This window comes from Mytilus californianus, unplaced genomic scaffold, assembly GCF_021869535.1.
Source record: "Mytilus californianus isolate M0D057914Y unplaced genomic scaffold, xbMytCali1.0.p SCAF_10, whole genome shotgun sequence".
NCBI classification, from domain to species: Eukaryota; Metazoa; Mollusca; class Bivalvia; order Mytilida; family Mytilidae; genus Mytilus; species Mytilus californianus.
Window position 1 is genome coordinate 29,119,805 of NW_026262582.1, and position 19,417 is coordinate 29,139,221.

A 19,417-nucleotide genomic window follows, 5' to 3' on the forward strand; every position below is an offset into this window, starting at 1 on the left:
GTGCAAAACTTCTGTTTGTGTACGTGTATTTTCTCGGCTTAGTTTACATTTTCAAATGCTTGGATACAACATTTGTTGCAGATTTATCTGAATATGTTTATACATATTTAACTTTTTTTTTATTCGTAAAAACACTATATGTTGGTTCGTAATTGAGTTATAAGACAAGTTTATGTTTTCTTTTACATAGGCAATTGCTGCTGCTTTCATCCCGATTTTGATTATGCAAATAGTGAATATAGACAACACTGTTGAGAGAACAGAAAATAAATTTAGTCCATCGGGATTATTGAATAGATTGGAACAGGAAGCAATCCCAAATGGGTTATTTTTACAATCTGCAGTTAACTTGACGAACTGGATGAGAAAAATTTATTACTTCTACGACTCACCTTCAATCAAATTTATTTTTTACGTTGTAAGTTTAATGAAAATATGCCATTCAATTGCTTTTTCTATAATTAACAAGCAAAATCAATTAAATATATGAATATCTAAAAAGGAAATAGATTCAAAGTATAAGGCAATGAGTAAACTACTAAATATTACAAAACCAAAACACATCAATCGGTTCTTATAAGACATATATCTGTAGAAATCAAAAGCAAACATGGATACTAACTATAAAATAACAAGTATTTGATAAAAATGTCTTAGAATTCAGCATATAATATCAAATAAGGTGTGATAACTGGTCGTTTTGAAGGGTTAGAGTATTTAATTTAATTGCGAAATCTGTTTTATTAATTATTTTGAATTATGAAACAGCCTTACGAAAAATACGAGGCACATAGAGAAATTTGTTGCTGACAATGGTGGACCGTGTACATTTAAGTACTGACCAAGATTGTGGTGTAGAGTTTCAAACTTTATAGGGATAGATTTAAACCTTATAATATTTGTTGTGGCAGTAATTGTGCTCTCATGAGGAAGTTACTATAGTCGACATTAGGTCTTTAAATGCAAGTTTATTATTATCATGATTATATGTATACATCATACGTTACAGGTATATTACTGACGCTTCTAATGAGTCATCACTTACATGTGTAACATTTGTTAAAGTATCTGACATCAATTAAAAAACTGTTTTTTGTGTCATTGACAAGTAATTACTTTTATTCAAAATAGTTAACGTATATGTCAATGGTGGTGATATTCTGCTTGTTTGTACTGACGGATTTGTATCCAATGTCTGAGAAAACTCCATCAGTTAAAGAGTATTTTGTTTATGCATTGGCAGCATCAAGATTGACTGAGGAAATTAGAAAGGTAATATGAAAAAGTTTGAATATCTATTTGATTTCAATAATGAAATAACACGTTATATATTTTGTACGTCAGAGAACTTTTGGGGGTTAACCTTTATCAAGAGCCCTCAAACCAAAAAAATTGAAAACCAAAGGATCTATAAATACTTTTATAAAGTTCGTATGATGTGTATGTTATGAGGTTGGAATCTTGTTGGAAATATAATCCGAAAATATTGTACCATCACATACAAGTACATAAAGGCTATCAAATATTCAAGCTGTCAACAAATCACTTTCAGTCAGTCCTTAAATAATTACTGTCCATAAACATTTTAATGAAATTATTACATGTTTATTCGAAATAATGAACACGTAATACTAGGAGAAGGTACATTATGGTGTTTATTTTGTCCTGCTGATTTACTTATTTGACAAAATATTGATGTATACTAATAGGAATTGAAAGATGTATTTTTTTTTTCGCCAAACAAAATGTAGAATATCGTAGGAACGGAAAATATGCAAATCACTTTGGAACAGGGATATACTGATATGAAGCTTTGACTTAATGTTCCACTTTAGAAATACTATCCTTTCTCTTTCTCTAAATAATTCCAAGTTTAATGATTATGTTGATTGCAATTATTTCTTTGAACTTCACAGGAAGTCCAAAGATACCAAACGGATATTCAAACTTATAAGTCATAAATAAACTGACAACGACATGGCAAAAATCGAAAAAGAAAAACAGACAAACAGCAGTACACAAAATACAACATAGAAAACTAAAAACTGAGCAACGCGAACCCCAGATAAAAACTGGAGTTGATCTCAGGTGCTCCAGAAGGGTAAGCAGATCCGGCTCCACATGTGATACCCGTCATGTTGCTCATGACAATACAAAATGGGGAAAAGAAAAAAAGGGACGGGATTGTAGTTACGAGAATAGGAACATATTCGTGGTCATTTGTGAAACAAATATGCCATAACGGTCAACCAACTCGTGATAACGTCCGTAAAATTTACGAAGGGGTGATTGCAACTTCGCCATTTGGAACTCTTAGTTTAATAGATTCCTTGTGAGCAGCAATCCTTTATTAATGAAATCATCATAGGAAATAGAAATCAATTGATGTATATGAGAGGTACCTTAGACCTGTTTCTTATCCTGATATACACCTAAAATAGGCGAATAAAATAAACAGCGATATTAACTTTTTTGCAAGATATGTCTTAATTTTTCTAATTGTAAACGCTCGATTTTTATTCAGAAACACCAAATTAGTATTTATTAATATTTCTTGATTTGTGTTAGCTGTCATGTTTCAATGATATATTAGTGGCTCTTACAACAATTATACTCTTACTTATTTGACAACCACATGTGACTTATCACTTGTTTGTTCTTGAAATGAGCACCATGTTATTTGTTATAACCACTTGCCATTCTGGTGCATCACATTTCACAATCGGTGTGGTATAGTTTTTCTCAATATCTAGTTTTCTGGGAATATGAAAGGATCGGTGAAGTAAATATACATGTGAAATCAACCCAACATTACAAAACAGCAAACGAGTACGGGTCAACATGAAGTCTTAAACAATAATAACATATTTATACATTATTTTAAGCTCTCCAACATATCTCCGAAAGTCGAAACAGTTGGGAAAAAATTTATTAGACATTTCAAAGTTCGACATGATGTAATTCTTACATCAGCAACACAAATAAGAGGCAGAAAATACCACAAGGAAAACCAAAACTCGTACGTCGAAGAGAAACCGACAGAACCAAAAAAACGACATCCAGACAAACAACATTCTTTGAAACACTATATAGAAATTTTAAAACTGAGCAACACTAACCGCTATCACCGGGGCTGTTCTCATGTGCTCAGGAGGAGAAGCAGATCCTGCACATGTGTCACCTGTCAAGTTCACATATTAAGATGAAATTCGGTGATAAGTCTCAATGGATGATCTAACAGTCGAGGAACATAAGACGATAGTGTTGCAAGGACAATAGGAACATACACATATACCAGAAAGACACCCTATGACGAGGTTGTGTATTTTATACTGTTATTTGTCTTCTTGTCTTTTTGATTCACTCTATGGTTTTCCACACGTTAAAATTAAAGACCAAAGTTTGAAACAAAAATTATCCTGTTACTAAGTTTGGTTAATTGATGTTTCAAATACTTACAACATAAAATACTGACATAAATAGTTCAACTAACATGCAGTCTCATAAAGTATATTAGTAAAATCCTAACTCATTGAAGCTGTCTCGAACTACAACATATATATGTTAAACTGTTACTGCCACTTAGTCTTGAATGTGTTTGCGTACATACTAGTTTTATTATGTACTTACATATTAATTATTTTTCATTTTCTCTGTTAGATTGATCAATAGTCGTCAATAAAGGGCGATGATACTTGGCTATTGTTGAGGACTTCATACATTTGTTCATGTTGTAATTTCAATAATAAAAATCCAACGTTTCCTTTCCTCATTTAAATCAATTCATTTTCAGGCTTTTGTGATCAAGCGAGTGTCATTGAATTTAATGAACTGGTTCAGTTTGTGGACGCTTTTGGAAATAGTAATGTACAGTATGTTTACTACTTCCGTAATCCTTCGATTTACCTTATCAGCTGAGAATTTCTATCATGCACGAATGGCATATGCAATAACATTGGGGATATTCATTATCAACAGCATGCAGTTTTTTCTTGTTTCTAAATACATTGGACCAAAAGTTATCATGATTGGAAGAATGGTAAGTTACGTTGATATATAATCAAAATATAAATGGAATCAAGTCTGCAGCAATGTCATATTATATTTTTTTTTGCCAAAACTCTGCTTGAAATAAATATGAGAAAAGTATCAATTAATGTAACATAATGATACGAAATACCAAAAGAAAATGAATAATGACAATTTTTATTTATAGCATACACGTTGCCCTTTTTATTCAATGCTGCAACAAATCTTTGTTGATGTTCTAAAATTAGTGAACTCTTATATGTTGACCGAAAACAAACCCTAAATCATTATTTGTCATATGCAGTTAAAACATTAACAATTCTGCGGTTGACCGAAAACAAAACCAAAAAGCATAATTTGTCATATGCAGTTAAAACATTAATAATTCTGCGCTTTACATTCCATCACAAAAATAAAGATCAAATTTATTTCTAGAATTTAATCACGTATATTCCGTATACCAACAAATGAAAAGGTCACTTTGTATTTCAAATTGAATCTGTTTTAGACATTTATCATGCTTATGCAATCCGTTTTTTTTTTCGAGGTTTTAATTTTTCAATATTTTATTCTTCAACATCACTGCAGATGTATTGACTGTCAAAATGCGTAACCGGTGTAACTAAATTTATACTGTTTGTGTTAAGAGACCCTCTATAATACCGCACAATATCTGATGAAATATATAAGTAAACAAGTGCATCTAGATATTAATCAATGATCTTTTTACGATAGTGGTAGATCGTTATGAAAAAAAACGATACTGCACAAAATGAATGAATTCTACATACACCTTAAAAGTGTAAAACAAATGTATAATTTTTAGACGTACATATATATATATATATATTTATTTATATAGTATACAAATTTGTACAAGAATACTGATAAAAGAGGACACACAATTGTAAACACATATATTTCGGCATAACCAAAGACCTTCGTCAATATCAATCTTTTACAAGTTTCCAAACTTGGAAGATTAAGATATGAACAATGAAAAAAAAACACTATAAATTTCGTGCGTCTCAAACACTATTTTAGATTCACTACATCATGTAAATCAAGGATCTCTAAAACTCGACAATTTGAAAGCTAACGATATCCAAATACCTGAATACAAGTGGAATTATATTAACTTAACAGACAAACAAATAGCCATATTCCGGGTGAATTTTATTTAAGGTAGCTGGAATCTTACTATTTGAAACATTTCTCAATTTATCAAGGGAGAATATAGTTATAAAGTTTGGTTTAAATGATGTCAGTACCGAAGGATTGATTTTTGAGCTGACTTTATCATCGGAGACGTTTAGGTCCCCAGCAGAAACATTTACTTTGTGTTGGGAAATGAAAAAAAAAAAAGAGACAAGGGTTTGCTAAAGATTAAACTTCAACAGTACCGTTTAAAAACAACAATAAAATAACAAGGATGTTTAAATACTCGACTACGCGAGGAGATGTATTTTCCCCGAGCCATCCGTATTGGCTTTCCCAAAAATCTTAAAGACTATCTCTCCACTAGGCTCCTCGTCAGCAGGCTCCTGCAAGGGCTGTGTAAACGATGTTTGACTCGATGCAAATGATGCGTACCAAAAACTTTTAACAATGAACTTAATTCCCTAGGACGAAATACACCTTATTTTGCAATATAATTTGCAAGACTACAATCATTGTGTATCTCCTACAGTGTAAATATAGTATGCAGGTGAGTCAGAACAACCCCTTTTTATAAACGCATAAATAAGCATATATTTGAATGTAAGCAAGACCTTTCTCTCAATCGACATTTTTTATATCACTGTAACACTCAGGCATGTATCAATCGACTGATTATAGGTCTAGGGAGGCGAGAATTACCCTGGAAATTGATATGAAAATCAAAAAATGGTAGCAAATGGAATCTATCGCGCAGTGCTTACCAAAGCTGCTGGAAGTGTATTCTATCTTAGATGTTTACAGTCGCAGCCTCGTCTTTTGCACATACTTATATTGCTGAAACTTTGAGATTTTATAATTATACCAGCATTGTTTGGTTTTTAATTTTTTAATGTTTTAAGATTTATTAAGGAAAATCAGCATAGATTGATACACATGCGTTTTACATCAAACTGATAAAGAATATCTGAAATAAATATTGAAACTTTTATTTGCTTTTCACATTTTTAAGTATTGGTGTTGTATGACACTTTTTATATGCATATTTTTTTTATTAATTGTTTATAGTATTATTTTACCATCTAATCCCCTCGTCACAAAGCTTAGCCGTGATATATATACATACATCTTATTAAGTGTTATTTAGTATTCTATTTATTTTAGATGTTCGACATTGTGTTCTTTCTTTTGATATTTGCTGTGTTTTTATTTGGCTTCGGTGTCATTTACCGAGCAACGATGTACCCGAATTCTACACCAGGGCTTCAACTTTTCAGGGAAATAATATACATGCCATACTGGCAGTTGTATGGAGAACTGTTTCTAGATCAATTGGAAGGTAATTTGAATATACTTAATACTATGGGAGTTCTTAAATGATAACATCTTAAAGTTAAGTCGATCGAGTAAATAATTTACGTATCAAGTTCTTGATAACGCAAATTCGTAATGTGACAAGTTACATCTACCTGTTCATCGGAAAACTATTTGTAGAACGATATACAAATAAAATGATTTACTAAGGTAATAGTTAATATGAGGCTATTCGATTTATCTTTTTATATCTAAACTGAAGATTTATTTCAAAAAATTACAAGTGTGGATGAAAAGAATGTGAAAAAGATAACGATCTCCAAGGTAAATTCAAATAGGGTAAAGTCTATAAGAATTGACAAAATCAAACGTTATACACCATCAACCTACGGAACGAATGGAAAACAACTGTCACATTCCGGACTTAATTTAGGCATTTTCCAATGAAAATAGTGTGTTAAACCTTGATTTCATTAATGTCGAAAGTGCATAGTAATTGTTTTATTAGTGTTAGTATGTTTCACAGTGTTTTCTCCAGTGAGTTTAAACATGATGGTGACCCACCAGATGTTTTTGAGCCTTTTCTATGTCTTTGTCGTAAAGTTCTATGTTAAACTGAGTTCCATGGGGACAGCAATCTTGGTTTCAGTTAAGTAGCAAAATCTCAAAATAAACATACTCTCATTTATTCATTATTTGGTTATAATGTTTAAGACTGTTTTGCAGAAGAAGCTATGTTTATGAATTTCAAAAATTCTTCTGGTTAATCTATGTTTAAAAGTGGTGAACACCTTTGCTTTTAGGTATGCACTTGAATGGGCATTAGCTGTCAAATTCGTGTTCACCGATTTGACCCAAATGCTCATATTTGATTTATAACATAATAAAACGTATATCCAAAGTATACCAAGTTTAAGGTTGGATTTTTCTAGCTCTGCTTGATTTCATATTATTGGTAAAAATGACTATTACAACTATTATTATAGTTATATAAAACTTGCAGAAATGTGCATCACATTTTGTTGGATATTCCTTCTTTATATGTTTAGGTATATCCACACTCAACGGCCCAATTAATAGACGAATTAAACTCAATAATCTAGATATATTATACGCTAAAAATCATTGGCCGATGAAATATGATTTGTACTGTAATTGCGCGAATCAAGAAACAAATTATTTGTATAAAAAAAAATCACTTGGTAAGAAGTTTATTATATTAACTTCATAAAAGGGGTAAATAGGTTTTTTTCTCCGGTTTCATTATATTTTTACTGCGGATCATCATATTATTTTTCAATAATCTAAACGAACGTATTCAAAATAATGGTTTTCTCCCGTTTGCCTTGCATTACAATTTTCTTCAAAACTTGAGAATCAGAATATAATAGTATAGCCCTATTTACCCACCATTAAATTAAGAAGCTGTTCCCCCACAGAAAATGAGAACGTTTGGTAATTTGGTAGTGTAAAAGTATATAAAAGAATTAAAAATCATGGATTGGCTTCGAAGAGAGCACAAAATCGCAATGAGCATGCAACACGGAACAAGGACATCCATAGGTTGAAATACGAGTTCAAATACGGTTGGTATCAACAAGATGTTATGCTTTTCTTATTCAGTAATCCTACACATCAATGTGATAAAATTTGACTTGTTTCTTTAATGTAATGAAAAGCTTTGCATTATCAATTTTATATCCCAGAATTCCCCTCAATTTGTATCGATAAATACACAGAACTTAACGTAATTAGTGTCGAAAGTTAAAATATGCGTTTAAAACGTTTTATGGCACCAGTATTTCAATTAGATAAATGGACGAAAGGATTGTTTTTCTACCCAAAACTTTGAAAAAATATTTAAAGTGAAAAATTGCACAGTAAAACCCTAATTGGCTAAAATCACACACGTGTTATCAAATTAATTAAATACTTTAACCCACTGTAGTTTGCATTTTAATCCGGGTAAATAAGACCTTACACATGTCGATTTTAAATGCATTCAAGCACATTTTATTGTAACCTGGTCTCGTCCAGGTTGTATCTTCAAAAAACGACCTATCGTTCTGAAAAGAATTAACTCAATATAAGCATATCTCTCCTATAATTCTTAGCTTATTAACACGCTTCATGGATTTAGCTTAAGTGTTTGTTCAACCTTGCTAAATCCTTTATTAAACTGTGATTTCTTATGGAAAGGAAACAAATTGTCTGTTTACGCAAAATTTTGTTGGAAAAACTGAATATCTCTAAAAGGTCCACGACTGGTGCTATTATTCATTCTTTTTTTTTCGAATCCGCAAGTCCGAATTCCGAGGATTGGTTTTTGAATTGCATTAACGTCATGGAATATGATTCATTAGAAAAAGTCTATTAATATCTATCAATATACTGCATTATTTTATTTGTTAAGGAAAAGATCCGTCAAAATGTACGAATAATGCAACACTTTATCATAATGGGACTATGGAAAGATGTCCAGAAGTTAACCAGATTAATACAGTAGTACTAGGTGTCTACATGGTGATAACACACATAATTCTGATCAATATTCTGATTGCAATGCTTATGTAAGTATAATAAATCATATGTGACTAAATACATTCTGAGTAACATTCATTTATTGAAATTAATAAACTGTTCGGTTTTGAGCGTTCCTAGTAAAAGAGCTTCCAAAACCAAAATTTATAAAGTGTAATTTTCATTTTTCAGGTATTTTATTATAAACTAATGGTCGTCTTTTATTTACACTTTTGATATATTTTAAACATTATGATGAGATTTTTTATTCTCTATAAATAGGTCAAATTTTACTAGTACAGATTGGGAATATGTCCAGCGTCTGATAGACTATATATATAGGATCCCTTATAATTTTTATAACTATGCATTGCATTCAGGTATCACAGATCAAATTTATTCGTTCATTGTGTGTTAATTTACGTTTTTTGATTGAGTTAAGCCTTCCAATTGATATTTTATAGTGTGTCTTTCTATGTTGTGATTTTATACTACTGTTTCAGAAAAGGGAGAAGGTTTGGTACCATTAAAACGTTTAATCCCGCTGCAAATGTTTGCACCTGTCCTAAGTCAGGAATCTGATGTACAGTAGTTGTCGTTTGTTTATGTAGTTCATACATGTTTCTCGTTTCTCGTTTCTCGTTTTTATATAGATTAGACCGTTGGTTTTCCCGTCTGAATGGTTTTACACTAGTAATTTTTGGGGCCCTTTATAGCTTGCTGTGTGAGCCAATGCTCCGTGTTGAAGGCCGTACCTTGACCTATAATGGTTTACTTTTATAAATTGTTACTTGGATGGAGAGTTGTCTCATTGGCACTCATACCACATCTTCCTTTATCTATTGAAAAAGGATCAATATTAAGCAAAAAATGATTGCACGTTGCCTTCTATAAAAAAAGATCTAGATTCGCGCCCTCAAATCATATTATATATTAACCTTTGTTAAATGTTTAAGTAGGTGAATTACATATATATATATTGAACTTTAAAAGAAACATCGCATTGTTCATAAATTGACAATGTGTCAAATATTGATTTTATTCTACATGATTATTAGTTTTTTATCAATGTTAATTGACATTAACTTAGTGTTATCAATCACACTTAAACACATTTGCTGCATGGATGAAGTGTGGTAGAGCAACCTCTTAAGTACGAAAGTCTTTCTCACCAACTTCGGCGACGAACTCAAACTAAAATTCACGATTTATTCGTGTCAATACAAGTACATTGAAGACATCGACACTTTGCTGACCGTTATTTATGATTTTGATACCGATAGAAAACCAATACATACCTCTCTAAAACAGAAGCAGGCTAGTTCAGGCCTGAATGTTTAACAATAACCCCATGTCTGTGCAAACGCATGCATTTACTGTGTTTGCATTTTTTTAACATTTGTGGTATCAATACAGCTCGATACACATCATTTATCATAGTACAGGCATTGGTCTCTCAATGGTTACAAGCCAACTCAGAATAATTACGTCCTTATCTATACTATAAGTAACTATTGTTCTCGAATGTGTACTACTGCATTAAGATAAAATCACCAAATGTGTACTTACATGAGCAACACCCGATTTTGTGGGGGGCGTGTTGCTAAGTCTGTATTTTTCTATGTTGTGTTTTGTAGACTGTTCTTTGTCTTTACGTCGTTTTATGTTTTTGCCGTTGCATTGTCAGTCTGTTTTTAAACTTATGAGTTTGAATTACCCTTGGGCATCTTCTGCCTCTCTTTTACGTCCTTATCTATACTATAAGTAACTATTGTTCTCGAATGTGTACTACTGCATTAAGATAAAATCACCAAATGTGTACTTACATGAGCAACACCCGATTTTGTGGGGGGCGTGTTGCTAAGTCTGTATTTTTCTATGTTGTGTTTTGTAGACTGTTCTTTGTCTTTACGTCGTTTTATGTTTTTGCCGTTGCATTGTCAGTCTGTTTTTAAACTTATGAGTTTGAATTACCCTTGGGCATCTTCTGCCTCTCTTTTACGTCCTTCGGCAGAAAGCTGGCGCATCTTTTACTGCACAACAAGGCATTTAGTGCCTATAATGTTGGTTGTCAATTTACCAAAAAGAGTCCTACTCTGACAGCTTGATGAAGAAGAATGTAAACAGGCGCACACATGGACCATCATCAATAGAGGTTGTCTTCAAGAACATTGTCAAAGGAAGAGAAAATAGTGTAACAACTACTCGTTATATCAATCACGTTTTGCGTATTCATGATTTTCAACACTTTGTGCGTCACAAGAACTAGATTGACTACACAAGTGATTACACTACTAGAACATCACGAGATGTTTTGAAGCAGAATAAATGTGCTGTCATGTCATTACCTGTCCTTAGTCCAGAATTGAATCCAATTCGAAATTAATGAGAAGCAGTTCAAAGAAGATTGCATGAATAACAACTCATTCGACAGCTATAGCTGAACTAAGGACATTTTTTTTAGAGTGTGGGTTGCTGTTTTAATGGATTCATCTATGCATAATCCCTTCCATGCATAGGAGTTGCGTCATCAACCACTGGTTAACCAAATTTGATCTAACGCGGTCATTTTGATTTAAACACTCTTTAAAAACTGAACAATTAACTATTATATCATTTATTTCAGTCAATTTTCAGACTTATCCACTGTAGTAAATTCAGTACTGTTCCGACAATTCGCTTGCAGTCAATTGAGATCTGTGAAGACTATCCAGTAGATGTTATTAACCTGTACACATCAACAACATACTGAATTGTCTGAAAAAAACTACCAAACAGTACTGAATTGACTGCAAGCAAAATGTCTAAACAGTACCAAACTGACTGTAAGTGAATTAGCAATGCTTTTATTTTTGCCTTGGCATTATCAGTTCATTTTCGACTTGTGAGTTTGAATATCTCTTTGACGACTTCCGCCTCTCGTTACGTTCTTCGTCAACAATCGGGTGCATCCTTTACAGAGCATTTATAATTGGACTATTCATACTCTTCTTCTTTAAGTTAAAAAATTATTCAGTTTCCTTAATAGATGTAGCAGTTGTAATTGTAAAACTTTGATACATATATGTATAAATACTAAATGGCTCGACAATGTTACTGAACATCTGTTGATTCACCGTAATCAAATTTTCTCAATATAGCTAAATTTAATATGACATATTTGGTACATTAATATTACAACATACACATACACACAGATTGCGGAAATAAAAATGCAAGATTTGTTTGTAAAAAGTATAAAAAAATACTGAAATCCAAGGTAAATTCAAAAAGGGAAGTCCATAAAAACTGACAAAGTCAAACGTTAGAACGGAATGAATGGAAAACAACTGTCATTCTACTGTCTAATTACAGGAATTTTCCGAAGAAAATGGTGGGTCAAACCTTGTTTTATAGCTAGCTTAACCTCCCACTTGTATGACAGTTGTTTATAGCGCCGAAATATTGACAAACTTGGATGAAAACCGAAAGAGACACAATAGGATAATGTGACAATAATTGGAATCTAGCAGCCAAAACTGTGTTAACATACATCACAGACATACAACACAACTGATTAAAAAGTCAAACAAGCATACCAATAAATCTAACAATGACGCCAACAATTAAGATTTTTTTTATTATATTTGATAGTATATTTGACAGGACGACTACAAAAACGTTTTAGATGTTACATACAGTATATAGTATACACTTTACACGTTCACAATAAAGTTCAAATTAAGTAAAATATAAAGACAAGGGTAACAAAAAAAATCACACCGTAAATACATCTTGCGTCCGAATCGCACCTATGGACCTCATAGCTTGATGCATGAATACCGATTCAAGTCAAGAGTCATACGACCAAAAGGATCATAATAGCACAACGACAAATAAAAAAGAAAACTGTAATTCAAAGTTAATTCAAAAGATACAAACTTCAGCACCTATAATCAATAACTCAAGCCCCTCTTGTATTATTTCTGAAGTAGACACTGAATATTTATCTTTTGTGAGATTCTAAATAAAATCACTTCAATTTGTATCCGTATGTTTTATTTTGATATCGGGTTTGACATTTAATGACATGTTCTGTATTTCTGGACCACATATTTACATTAAAACATGTGTCGGTATATTTTCATTTATCCTTCGTTATTGACATAGAATATATTTAAACTGGAATGCTAACTTTAAAAAAAAAAATAAATGTAAAAGCATATGTCTTTTTTACACACTTTAGATCATCGAAAATGTAAACTTTTTAAATAAGGAGATATGGTATGATTGCCAATGAAACCACTATCCTCAGATTTCCAATTACGTGGATGCAAACAAGTATAGGTCATTCATCAATAAATAAAACCCAATACTGTCAGCTATTAAAGTCCCTGACATGGAAAATGTGTAACCTAAAAACTAACTGCCCAGTTTAAAACAAAACGAAACTACGAAAACAAAACCCAAATATATAACGGACATGAACCAACGAAAACCGCATACAGTTGGTAAAAAGATTTTGTGAAAGAATGTTAATTTTACTGAAACTGTTGGGAATTGTTTTAAATCTGATTTATTTTTTGTCAAAACAGCTCATGCAAAAATAAAGAGGACACACATAAAGACTTACAATATAACATTATGCCTTCATTTAATCACAGGCATACATTTACAAAAGTGCAAGACAACAATGAACTGGTTTGGAAATTCTACAGATTTTCACTTATCCAGGAGTATTATAATAGATCCGCATTGATTCCACCGTTTAGTATCATCAGTCACATGAAGATGATTATCATATTTATCTACCATAAATGTACAGAAAGGAAAAATAACAAGTTCAGTAAGTATTTGTTTATAAAACCACAGCTATAAAACCATATTTAACTTAACATTTCTTCGGAAAATGGATGTACCAAATCAGGAATATGGCAGTTGTTTTTCACTTGTTCCGTTGGTGGAAAATGTTTGTTTTTGTCAGATTTTATGAACTACCTCGTTTTAAATTTGCATTGGAGTTCGGTATTTTTGTTATATTTTTTTATACAAAACATGCAATATGAATATACAGGATGTGGTTTATAGGTCAATAAACATAAATAAACAATGACACAAATGAGCAAAATACATCTACGTGTTACCATATGGTCTTATATAACAACAGATAGATGTCAATACAATATGTCAAACTCTAAATGGTCCAGAAGAAAGTGAAAAATAAATAAAACAAAATGTTTCATTGATCTTTGATCATCAAATAGTTTTCCAAAAATGTTTACCGGGAAAACAATCGGAAATATCTTATACGATCATGAACGAAGTTACTGCCACGGGGCAGGCACACACATCCTATAGTGTGTCCTTACTGACACTGACCATTGAAAAGTTTATGTGTTTGAACACTTCTAATTTTGTCTTCGTCTTTGTCTTTTAAACATATATACGATCTTAATTTTTTTCTAAAGTAGGGCGTCCGTTTGATTGTGTGGGATGTTAGCCACGCTAGGTCGGGATGAGGACGTTTGATCAGATGCATCGTGTAGGGTCAGTTCAGCGTTGTTGATCTCTGAACGTTTAAAAACCTTGACAACAGGTTTCTGATGGGTCTTATTGTAGCCAAATCAAGGTCGCATACGGACCACTATACTTGCAAACGAACAGACACAAATTACTTCATAGCAACCACTGACGCTATCACTAATTACTGATATAATCGGTTGGAGATTTTGTTTTCATCTGATTGTGACATGATGCATTTAGTCTGTATATTTGAACTTATATAATAATAAATCGATTTCTAAAATTACAAGTGTATATTACTCTCTTTGGTGACGTAGACAATTGCAAATCTTTATTCATAAGCTGGACATTTTTCAAATCATAAAAACAAACACTTAATTATGTGAATATCCTCAAATGACATGCTTCATAATTTTGCTTAGAACTAAGACATGTAAGATGTACCCTTGATAGTCCTTTGTGTTTTAATCCTCGTCATGTGGTCTCTATTAAATAGTTGTCCCGTTAGTAATCATAACATATCTCCTTTATAAATAGACATATTCAATAAACATAGGACTAGTTCATTGACCTTAATTGCTTGATCAATTTACCATAAATTAATTGCAGCATATCGATCCAGTTTAACGAAAGATATTTTCATATCGTATTAAAATGTATTTGTCCGAATAGGCATGTAATATTTGCCGCTGAAAGTGAAGTATCCATTACTAAATAAATTCACATTTTTCACAATTATTTATTTATGACGTATCGTATATTCTGTTGAAAAAACATTGTAAGAAATGAAAACAAATGTTAAAACTCGTCATATGAAGCAAAATGCCGCTACTACTCGAAAACTGTTATTACAGAAATGAAGTTCAATACTACAGTAAGTGCCAATTTAGCTATTCTAGAAGAAGATGCAGTATATAGTTACCTTACTTTATCAACTCGGTTAAAAAGAAAGCATGCACAAAATATGGAGGCAGAAAAAGATAGGTATATATCATCATTTTAATCTTTCTTTTCTTTTTTCTTCTTAACGTTTTACTATTCTATTTTCCATTTTCTTTGAGTTATTAGGTATTTACGTACATATCTCTTTAATTGAATTGTCACTTAATCAAGGCTTATTTTGAATAAAACAACATGGCTCTTATTGATATTACTTAATACCTGTTAAAGGATGAATGCAAGCAGGCACCAGACAAATATCATGCTAAGAAACAAATGAATTATCTATTCAACATATTTAAGATGAACTTTTGGAGAACTCTTAGCCTTGTCTTGAAGCAATTTTTCTATTATCATTATTTTTAGGTTCGTAGCTAAATATGAATCAGATACAGACCAAACATTGCTAGAGCAATTCAACTTACTATCGTCTAAATTAGATACAATACAGGAAACAGTTTCTAAAGGTATTTCATTCTTAGGCAAATTAGTCCTTTATATGAATGTCAACTAATTATAATAAAATTTTGATATTAGAATGAAATATATCTAAGGGATGAATGCTAGTTAAATTGAATGACAATTTATTGAAATGAACCGCAAAATGGTATCATAGATTTATGTTTTTCGCACAAAGATCTAAGGGCCGATCAAGATTTTGGGGCAGAAACATCACACAACACTAGCCATAACTGACCAATGAAATATTGCTTTCATATGAGTCTATCAGTGATTTATGAGGGTCTGGATGAGGGGTTCTTCAATTTTCTTATTCTTTAACTTGTGAGATAACTTTTCTCTAATCTTTATTTATGTTTACCCTTATTCTCTATTCTTAATATTTCAGCACCCTATTATTATCTATCCTTTATTCTACGCTTTTTACCCATTAGGCTCTGTTCTGTTTACCCCATCTAGACCCTGCTTTATTGCTCCGGTCACTTTTTGGATAGTGTTTCGAAAACTGCAAAGACAGTCGAAATAACATTTTTTTTAACATACATGACGACTATAATTACGGAGAGAAAATATTCAGCTACGACACAAACTATAATTAAAAAAAAATGTTGTCAGCAAAGTTAACAAAATGGCACCCCGCCATTTATTATATCCCCCCTCCCCACGAAAAAAAGTTAAAGCGGATCGAAGTAAAAGGTGTCCAATGACATTATGTGGTGAGAGTTCTGAGAAAGTTTCATTATATTTTGATCAGGGCACTAGTAAATGAATTTTAGACTTTAACGGTCATTTTGGTCTTAATATCACATGAAAAGCCTGAACGATAAATTATGCAGTCATGTCCAGTCTTTCAGTCAATTCAATACTGTTTATCAGATTTTCAGAAAATTCAGTATGTTGTTGATCTGAACAGGTAAATAATTACTGAACAGTATGAAAAAATAGATTGCACAGATATTAATAGACTGCAAGTGAATTGTCTGACCAGTGCTGGAATTACCACAGAGGATAGTGATGTACCTGATTTGGTATTGTTATACTTTATTAAAATGTACTAGTAATTTTCCTCAATATGAACGTATTTGCCATCTAACATGCTGAAGCTACCATTATGATTTTTTACAATGATTCATTTATGACTGCGTGTGCTTTATTATTTGTCTTATTTTATTAAATCAGTCTTGCATTTTCAATTAGCATGCCTAATGTGATTGATGATAATTTAAATAGATCAAATGCAGTAATATTGAACAAAACACACATTATTCGTCAATATTCTATTACAGAAATGAAGAGAACCACTACAACCAGTGATACACTACTTTTTCGGAAAGACGACGAACAACATATACAATTAAATGCACCATCAGACTTAAGTGGAAATCGAAATGACAAAAACGAGGCAGAAAAATACTGGTATGTTTCATTTTCCTTTTTTTTTCTCAACGTTTTACTAATTTTTATACACAATTTTGTTGTTATTATACAGAAATATCGTAAACAATTCGTTTGTTTCTGCAATTTTGAAAGGCATATTGTGAAAATGCAATACTTACACATTAAACTGTGCAAATGTTGAGCCCTTTGCAGTTTCAAAAAAGATTTAAAGAAAAAATGCATACATTCATAGGACCAATTCGTAGCCAACAAACATATACACTCCTTTGTTCAAATTAAGGATTACGTTTGATGAACATTTAGCCTTAACTGTTTACAGTTTTGTTATTAACATTGTTTTTAGGTATAAAGAGAGACAGAAAGAAGGTACTACAGGTAAACAAAAGCGGGAATACAAACAGATTGAAGTGCTTATAAGGCCACGTGAAACCATTCAAAATACATATATATAATATCTACGTACACTGAAAATTAAAAGAGGCTCATATGAATATCTATCAGTAGCGGTAGTGTGTGAAAGACAAAGTTCATTTACGTCAGTATCTTCATCGTCTTGATATGATTGCTACTATTGTTTTCTTAACACAGAGTGCCAAGCCAATATAAACATTGACGTTTTTGAAATATACATATTCGGTGTGAGCCAATGCTCCGTGTTGAAGGCCTTGACTTATAATGGTTTATTTTTATAAATTGTAACTTGGATGGAGAGTTGTCTCATTGGCACTCATACCACATCTTCCTATATCTATATAAAGGTTGTTTTGTAATATATTGTTTTCCTTATTCTTGTAGTTATTTTCAATTGAATATTGTGTATTTGATTTATTCAATTAGAATGTTATAATAAACATAAATATCCTTAATAGATAAACAATGTGTATGTGTATGATATAATTTGGTTGTTTTGAACGTATTTTTCAATAAATACATGTAGGTCCGATCGTGTTTCAATGTGTGTGTACAACAAATTGTGTGTATTTTATCTCTCAATGTATCGCAGTTAACGCAATCGTCAAAATATTGTAAGGGATATATATAATATCGGTACATTATATGAATGATCACCAACTTTATAGGTTTTCGGTTTTCATGAATGACCACTCCCACAAGCATTCACACAAAGACAACTACGATTATGGGCTTAACGCTTGCCTAATCCAAATATCGTCAATTGTATATTCCGTGAAAAATGATGCATAAATTTGAGATGAGATAAAGCATTTGAACCTCACTAGGAAACCAATTTTATAGCAACTAGTGAGATTCAAATGCTTTATCTCATCTGAAATTTATGCAGCATTTTTCACGGAATATACCATTGACGATATTTGGATAAGGCAAGCGTTCCGAAACGGTCATTGTTGTCTTAATCATGTTAATATCTCTTAAAAGACTGAACAATAAATTTTAAAGTAATTTGCACTCTTGTGTTTCTGTAAATTTTCAGACTTATTCACTGCTATACATTTAAATACTCTTCAGAAAATCTGCTTGCAGTCAATTAAGATTCGTTCAGTCTAGTTTCAGATTGTTAAGTAGTTGCTATTAATCTGAAAACATCAACATAATACAGAACCGTCTGAAAAACTACTAAACAGTACCGTATTCACTGCAAACAAATTATTTGCCTCAATAGTACTAAATTTACCGAAGGGGATTAGTCTGAAAATTGTCAGGAAGGCTGAATGTGACGGAATGATTTATTGTTAAGATTAACTTGGTTTGCATGTTCCTACAATGTAATTACTTCTTGCCTTTCTTGTCATTTATACATCACATGTTTAAGCGCGTTCATTGGTATTATATATGTTCAAATCATTTTGCCGATTTCAACAATATTGAAATTTTGTCTTTCGTATCAGAAAATGTTTGTAAGGAAAAACATACTTATGTTTTAAATATACATCTTGTTATGTAGCTTTGCAACCATTAATGACGATACGATATTAGCGGCAACTATGTCTCTAATTTTAAACTACCGGGTTAATATAATTATCCATAAATACATTGAAGAAACTTATTATCATTTCTTTAAAACGCATGTATATGGTGGGATGCCTACTTTTGGTGCCGGTAGACATTAATTCGAATCATG

General features: G+C 31.7%; 1 protein-coding gene across 1 annotated transcript in view; it reads left to right on the plus strand.

The window, feature by feature from the left end:
- Positions 1–18,262, plus strand: part of LOC127717892 (transient receptor potential cation channel subfamily M member 2-like) — a 50,948-nt gene extending 32,686 nt beyond the window's left edge. Inside the window, exons 11-20 of the mRNA XM_052223750.1 lie at positions 191–418; positions 1,132–1,272; positions 3,794–4,039; positions 6,352–6,526; positions 8,915–9,071; positions 13,665–13,846; positions 15,378–15,507; positions 15,829–15,929; positions 17,208–17,337; positions 17,663–18,262. Of these exons, the coding sequence (XP_052079710.1) occupies positions 191–418; positions 1,132–1,272; positions 3,794–4,039; positions 6,352–6,526; positions 8,915–9,071; positions 13,665–13,846; positions 15,378–15,507; positions 15,829–15,929; positions 17,208–17,337; positions 17,663–17,771 (1,599 nt within the window). The 3' untranslated portion in view covers positions 17,772–18,262. The remainder of the gene's footprint in view (positions 1–190; positions 419–1,131; positions 1,273–3,793; positions 4,040–6,351; positions 6,527–8,914; positions 9,072–13,664; positions 13,847–15,377; positions 15,508–15,828; positions 15,930–17,207; positions 17,338–17,662) is intronic.
- The last annotated feature ends 1,155 nt before the right edge of the window (positions 18,263–19,417 follow it).